The 7,797-nt window shown below is 53.8% G+C and overlaps 1 protein-coding gene across 1 annotated transcript; it reads right to left on the bottom strand.

The window, feature by feature from the left end:
- Positions 1 to 4,698: 4,698 nt before the first annotated feature.
- On the bottom strand, positions 4,699 to 6,348 carry LOC108913716. Its single transcript, XM_018719316.1, has 3 exons — positions 6,254 to 6,348; positions 5,578 to 6,117; positions 4,699 to 5,308 (listed from the first exon to the last, which is right to left on the bottom strand). The coding sequence occupies exons 1-3, from the start codon at positions 6,346 to 6,348 to the stop codon at positions 4,699 to 4,701; spliced, it is 1,245 nt and encodes a 414-aa protein (XP_018574832.1).
- Positions 6,349 to 7,797: the final 1,449 nt, after the last annotated feature.

Genomic DNA, 7,797 nt, shown 5'->3' with positions numbered 1-7,797 from the left:
TGGTTAACTGTATGGTCTCTATTTGATTACCTTACTCGCGACACTAATATTGTCTCTACAGTTTATAAACACTGCTAAATGTTCGTGAAAGTGTTTATTGTCTATACCGTTTCAAGGCAATGTATACGGAACCAAGTTCTAGCACTTACCCGCTCGGTACAGTCTGTTCCCGGGACCTGTCACTAGACTGCTCCTGGCTGCGGTATTCACTTATAATTATGCAAAGGACAACGTATTATTATTAGGGTTAACACTGACTTTACTACAAGTTTGTGGTTCAAGCTCTCATAGCTTGCACCACTAATATGATTTTTATTTAATTTCAGCTGAAGGCACTAACTGTTAATATGTTCTTTCTTTCAGGTTCAACTACCCTTCAATAATTCACGCTGAAGGCGCTATCACCACCAAGGACCGGATCAGAAGAAACCCAAGTTTATACTGACACATATATTGTAGGTAAGTACAACTGACTGATACTTCTCTTGCAGGTAGTTAAAACGCCTAGGTGAAATTCTTCCCGCGATCGCGTCTTTACGATTTAGTCTTGATTATATTAATTCGGCTCCGCGCACTTTCTTCCAATTTTCCCAATTTCGCCCTTACGTACTACTCACGCAAAGGCTATTTCGCGAGTCGTCTACTATAAACCCAAATTCGGAATAGGTCGGTCGATACCACTTTACTGACCAATTAAGATTAGTTATGACTTATGTCGGAATCCTTCCAGGACGTCCGCACTTGAATATATCGAAACGACGCTTGTCAACTTTGAATTCTTTTCGGAAAACACTCCCAACGTGGGTTCGATTTCCATACGAGGTCTGCTGGCTTGCTCTCCGCGATTCCGTTCTTAAATATCCAGTCGGACCGATAGGACCCGCCCTAAAACGCTGTGTCCGCCAATCGGCTCGGATTTTCCTATACTTCTAACAAAACTAATTTCTCAAATTTTTAACTCGCATTTCACGGATCACAGTCGTCAAGGGCCCGTGTCTCCTTCTTAACCCTTCCGATGAAAACGCGACGAACGGGTTATCCGAATCCCTCGTGGAATCCATATTGTACCTCTTTCTTGAAGAAGAAAGTTGACGAATTCTTTTTGTAAATGTCGACGAATTCTTTTTAAATGGTATGTGTGTTGTTTGTATGTAGGTGTGTATGTGTAAGTTTTGGCCACAGGGCTCTTTTCGACTCGAGTTGGCCTTCCGACTCTTTTTATCTCTGGCTTTTTTCTGAGATCTGTCTTTTTCCTTTTTTCTGTCTCACTTGACTCTTATCAATTCTTTTTCTTATGATTATTATTTTATTGCTGGAAAGGATCTCTCTTTTTCCTTTTCTATTATTTTCTTTTTATTATTTTATTTTTTTAATTGTTTTAATTATTTAGGTGGGTTTAGTAATAAAAGATTGAAATAATGGTAAACGCAGACAAGCGAAAGCAAAGTGGTAGTGAGCGTAAGATTGCTTCGTGCGGTGCGAAGGCTTATGGTCAAGTGAGCTGCGGAGCGCGCGCCAATATCCTTGGCAGGAAAAATGATCTCGGATGGAGCGGGGTCGAGCGGGATTATCGCTCTTCACCCACTTCATCGCTGTAGGCCCGGACGCCTCGTAGAGGTAGGCCCTTTCCCCGTCATTCCGGACCGCCAACGCGGCCGGATTGGATCGGTTCGTCGAGCCTCCTCCTGTCCTGGCTGGGCCCCGCCGGCTAGGGCCCTTTCTTCTGGCGCTCTTCTTTCTTCGCCGGCTCGTCTGTGTATACCCCCGGGGGTGTCGTGTATCGGTCGCAAACGACGACTGTCGTTTGCGACCGGGGTGGTGGTTTTGGGTGAGGTCGTGCAGCTATGCAGCTTAGGAAGCGCTTTGCTAAGGTGGCCCTTAGGCTAGCGCGGGAGGGGAGAGTGGGATAAGGAAGGTAGGGGGGAATGTGTGTGTGTGTGTGTGTTCGTTTTCGTCTCTTGATCCTGGCGGTCCTGAAACAGACAGAAAAATTTCGACTCACCCTGCGTCCAGGAGTTGATGTCTAGGCCGCCTGCGTCTGCCGGCAGCCTCTTCGGGTCGGTAGTCCACCGCGTTCCGGATCAGCGGGTTGCTGTGGATCTCGGCGCGCTCGAAAAGCTTTCTCGCGCGCTCTCTGATCGCTTCCAGGGCTGAGGTGAATCCCAGATCCCGGCGAATGTCGCTGTTGCGGACGAACCAAGGGGCCCCCGTCGCGCAACGGAGGGCGATATTCTCGACGGCTTGCACCCGGGCTAGGTGCGTCTTCGCTGCGTGTCCCCACGCGGTTCCAGCGTATGTCAGCTGTGGCTGCAGTACTGCTCTGATGAGGGTTAGCTTATTCCGCAGGCAGAGACGGCTGTCCCTGCACAGAAGCGGATAAAGCTTCGCCCTCACCATCTTCGCTTTGCGCGTCACTGCTTCGACGTGCGGCTTCCACGTCAGCGTGCGATCCAGGGTTACCCCTAGGTACTTGACGGTGGTCGCCCACTGGATGTCTTCTCCGTTGAACTTCACGTGTCCCTGGGGGCGCGTTTGGTACCTACGAGAAAACATAATACCTGTGCTTTTCTCCGGGTTGATCGCCACCTTCCACCTGTTGCACCAGTCCTCTAGTTGGCTTACAGCTCTTTGGAGGTACCTCTTCGCCATATCGGGGTTCAGGGAACGGGCCGTTATGGCGGTGTCATCGGCATAGAGGCACACGGTAGTGCGCTCTGTCCTGGGCATGTCGGATGTATAGATGTTGAACAGGTGCGGTGATAGCACGGCTCCTTGGGGGACGCCTGCTTCGACGTCTCGATAGGTGGATAGGGCCCCTTCCACCTTCGCACGCAGCTTCCTGCCTCTGAGGAAGGACTCCACCAGTTTGACCAGTCCGACAGGGTAGCCAAAGTCGAGCATCTTAGCCAGAAGCCCATCGTGCCAGACCCTGTCGAAGGCCTTGGCGACGTCCAGGAAGACTGCCGCGGTGGATTCTCGGTTGTTGAAACCTGCGGACAGATGTTCTACTAACCTGAGTATCTGTTGCTCCGTTGAGTGTCCGCTGCGGTAGGCGAATTGTTCGTCGGGGATGACTCGCAATTCGTCCGAGCTCTCACGCAGTCTGGTCAGGATGATCCTCTCCGCTACCTTGCTCATCATCGGCAGGAGACTGATGGGCCTGTAACTGGCAGCAAAGGTTAGATTCTTACCTGGTTTCGGGAAGAAGATGACGTCGGCTTTCTTCCACCTAGCGGGGAATCTTCGCAGTCTCAGGATGGCGTTGACGATGTTGAGCAGCGCCATCACTCCCTTGTGGGGGAGCTTTCTGAGTATTCGATTTCCGATCTGGTCGCATCCGGGTGCCTTGCGGGGGTTGAGGCGCCGCAGGATGTCCCTCACCTCCTCGGGTGTCGCCGGCCTAATGTCGTCCCTGTCGGGTTGGCGTCTGTAGCGCCGTACGCGTCGTTCCACCTCGTCGGCGTGGTCCTCGTCTTCGTCGTCGAGAAGGTTTTCCCTACACTGTAATTCAAGGCTGTCGGCGAATGCCTCGGCCTTTTCATACCTGGTGTAGACGATCCCGTTCTCTCCGTGAATGGGAGGCATAGGCTTCCGGGTGGTCCTCAGCGCCCGTTGCATCGTCCACAGGCTGCGGTCTTCGGGGTTTAGTGACTCCAGATGTCGTTGCCACGAGTCCTGGTAGTGCTCCTCTAGGGCCGCTTTTACCCTCCGGTTCAGCTGGTTTAACGTCTGCTTATCCCGGGGGTGTGCTGTCCTCGTGGCTCTTCTTTTCGCCGCACGTCTTTCCCTGATTAGGTCCTGCAACATAAGAGGTAACTCACCTGCATAGTTCGCTATCCTTCTCTCCGTCGTCTCCGTGGTGCTGGCTTCCAAGGCGGTGTGGATATCCGTCTCAAGGCTCGCGATGGCAGCCTCGAGGTCCGCCGCGTCGCGGATGACCGGAATGGGTGCGCATATTCGTTGCATTTCTGCGCGGAATAGGCCCCAGTCGGTCCGCCGCTTGGCAACGGTGTCCTCGCCGCGACGCTCGTCTCCTAAGGTTAGGAGAATGGGGGCATGGTTCGTCGCCCCCTCGTAGTGCGTCGTCAGATCGGCGTCCATCGGTATTGCCCTGAGCAAAGCGATATCCAACACGTCTGGTCTTCCAACTGCACCGTAGTACGTCGGTCCATCGGGTCCATACGCTGCAACGTCCTCGTGGTTCTGCAAGAATTGCAGAAGCACCCTGCCACGCGTGGTGGTGGTCGTGCTGTGCCATTCGGGCGATTTCGCGTTAAAGTCCCCGATGGCTACGGTTTGGGGCCACGTCTCCAGGACCGCGCGTAAATCGTGATCGGTGAGCGGGAGATGAGGGGGCTGATAACAGGTCACCACGGCGATGTCTCCGTACCTGCGAGTACGAATCGATACGGCGGCGGCTTCCATGTTTTCTAGCTGAGGAACCTACAACATATGGTGATTTATACCTCTTTTTACGAGCAGGGCCACGCCTCCTCCGTGTCTGTTTCGGTCCTTGCGATACAGTAGGTAGCCAGGAATCCTAACAGTGTGTGCGTCCTCTACTTTGGTCTCTTGTATCGCCATCACGTCCACGTCTAGACGGGGCAAGAGCTCCTTGAGTTCGATTTTTCGCACCCGGAATCCGTCGACATTCCAGGAGGCAATTCTGAGGGACTGCACACTCGTCGGAGGGTCCATTTACTCCTGTAACAGAGATGGCATTTTACTGAAAAAAAGCCGACAACGCGGAGTACATCTCCCGCATTTGTGCCAGCATGCTGGGCACATTTGCGGGTTCCGTGCTCCTGTCGGTTTTAGCCCCCCCCCCCCCTTAGGTGCCGCGGCGGGGCCCTGCCTCGGCATGGCGGCGTCGGCAAAGCTTTTCGCCGCCGTCACCTTCGGGGGGTGTGCCAACTTAGCCTGTTGTTTGTCAGCTTGGGGGCCCTCTTTGCGCTGCTGCTTCTTGCTTCCTGTCGTCTTCTTAGGGAAGCTAGAGCATCTGCGGTAGCTGGCGAGATGTTCGCCTCCGCAGTTGGCGCACTTTGCCGGGGTCTCGCGCTTCTTAGTGCAGTCTGCCGAGTGGTGACCCTCGCCACACTTCACACACTTGACATCTGCGGTGCAACGGCTCTGCGCGTGACCGAAGCGCTGGCAGCGATGGCACTGCGTCGGCTCGGTTCTCGCCCTCTGCGGTTCCACCCTGACGACTAAGTGGCAGCATCTTGTCACCTTGAGCAGGTCCTCTTGCTCCAGGGGGACTTGTACAAGTACTAGAGGCATGGGGGCCTTGTTCCTCCGGCTCTTCATTCTGAAAACAGATGTTATTTAGAAGCCCTATACTTCGAGGTCAGACCGAATTTCCTCGTTGGAAATTCCGTCTGGTAGCCCTCTGACCACGGCCCTCAGCAGCCGCTCGCTTGGAGAGAGAAGGTGTGAAATTCCTTCCCCTCATCGGCGAGGACACGCGTGAGGTGTCGATAATTATCAGGCGTTCGCGGGTGAATGGCGATGCCTTCACCCGTTAACCTGGCCCTGGTGTAATTTATTTTCCTGTTTGTCAGACTCCTGCTGACCTACGACCACTGCTCCTTCTTGCGAAGAATGACAGGCGGTTTCCTCTCGGCTTTCTCGGCAGGGGCCGCGCGCTCTGATGTTGTTGGTACGATTTCGGGGACCTTCACCTGTTCGGCGACAGGTGCTTCGTTCGCTTTTGCTGGCTTCTTTTTAGCCTTGCAGGACTCCTCCTCGGAACCCGACGAGGTCCCTGGCTTACCTCGCTTTACCCCTTTTGGGGCCTGTTGTCCTTTGAGGGCGTTTAACAGCTCGGCGTGCTGTTCTCGAGACCTCTTTTCAAGGTCCTCGAACGCCTTCCTCTGTTGCCTTAGCTCATCTCTGAGGTCGTCTATCATTTGCCGTAGTCTGGCATTCTCTGCTGCCAGCTCACTCTCACGGCTAGTTGTCGTCTCCACGATCGACCCGGGGGTGCTAGGCCTGCTGTCGCCGGCTTCGTTGCCACTCGAGCGGTCGCTCTCCATGGGGGTCGGAGATCTCGACATAGTGCCCTCCTCCCCGGCACCCGAATCTGTAAAACAAATGCCGGCGGTCTCTCTGCCTAGGCTGAGATAACGTCGGTCGTTAGTAGAAATTTTGCAATATAAAATTGCCGAATTCTTTCTGTAGATTGCCTTAATAAAGGCAGAATATTACTTGTCTTGTAAAAGCCCCATTTTGTGGGGCTTCCACTTCACAGTACCTCGCATTGACACTCACTGCTGCAATGCACAAACTACGTCCGCACAGTTCGGCTACTCGCTTGGAACTCCTTCTAGCTGCGGAGCGCCGCACCATTATTCTATGGCTAGAAATTGGCCTCAATGATTTGGGTTCGAGGGGGATTATCCCTCTTTATCCTGCCTCATCTCGTGTAGGCCTGGACAGCCTTCGTAGGTGGGCCCCATCCGTCGTCTACCCCGACCGCAAATGCGGCCGGTGTAGGCGCTTTGTGGGACCTNGGGATCGAGGGGGATTATCCCTCTTTATCCTGCCTCATCTCGTGTAGGCCTGGACAGCCTTCGTAGGTGGGCCCCATCCGTCGTCTACCCCGACCGCAAATGCGGCCGGTGTAGGCACTTTGTGGGACCTCCTTTTGTCCTGGCTGGGCCCCGCCGGCTAGGGCCCTTTCTTCTGGCGCTCTTCTTGTTTCGCCGGCTCGTCTGTGTAAACCCCCGAGGGTGATGCCATGTTTATGTGTGGTATGGTTGGTTAGGGTAGTGCGGCTATGCAGCCTGGAATGCGCTTTGCTAAGGTGGCCCTTAGGCTAGCGCGGGAAGCTGCGGAGCGCTAGCTCCCCCACCTTTTATACGTTTCGGTGAGGTAGAGCTAGCCTCCGCCCATCGGCGCGTTTCTCTGCGCTCCGGCGACATCCCCCCGGTCCTTGACTTTACTATCGCTTTTTCTGACTTTTTATTGTCAAACAAGTCACCTCTGGTACAAATCTAAAACATCAAAAATGTATAAACAGAAACAACATTTTCAAACAGGTAAGGAACATAAACAGTTTTCAACTATAATCAATATATGAACAAATAACAATGCAAAAACAATAGAACATATCCAAAACAATAAACAAGAACGGTATGTACAAATATTTACAACAAGTTTTGACCGCCCTGCATGTGTATCGAGACGTCTGAGTTTACAAAGGTTTTTTTGACGTTCGCATATGCAAGACGGAGTTATCAAAAGCAAAGGTTAATCAGAGTCAGTAAAATCGTCGCACTCGCACACAGACGGCACTAAAGTCGTTCCGCGGCACTCGCGATCGTCACTTTCCGCGCACTGCACCCGCGACGTCGTCGCACTGGCGTTGCTGGGGTCGGATTCCGCTGCCTCGACGTCGGCTGCCTGGCTGGTCGCGGCGGCGGTGTCGCTGGCTGGATCGGCGTGGGTCGTCGTTGGATACCGAACGAAGATGCGAGACCGGCGTTTATGTGGCCGCTCGCTGGCCTGCGACGGCGGTGGCTACTTGGGTTGCTGGTCTCGTCGTGGCTGGAGTCGGTCTGGCGTGGCGTTGCGGCTCGTACCCGCTTGCCTTCGAACGTCAGCTTGAGCATCGGCTGTGGCGGACTGACTGTGGGTATCGTCGGCAGGACGAGGTAATGGGATTTCTGTCGTGCTAGGGGCCTCCCTAGCGTGGTCGACGTTTTTTGGCGGGTCCTCGTCTGGCTCTGGGGGATCGTCTGGGTCGGCTTCGTATGGGTCAGCACGCGGCGGCGGCGTGCGAATGTCATCTACGTG

Source organism: Anoplophora glabripennis, unplaced genomic scaffold, assembly GCF_000390285.2.
Source record: "Anoplophora glabripennis isolate ALB-LARVAE unplaced genomic scaffold, Agla_2.0 scaffold1229, whole genome shotgun sequence".
In the NCBI taxonomy this organism is placed as follows: domain Eukaryota; kingdom Metazoa; phylum Arthropoda; class Insecta; order Coleoptera; family Cerambycidae; genus Anoplophora; species Anoplophora glabripennis.
Note: the sequence above shows the minus strand (reverse complement) of the source record. Positions and strands in the feature narration are given on the sequence as shown.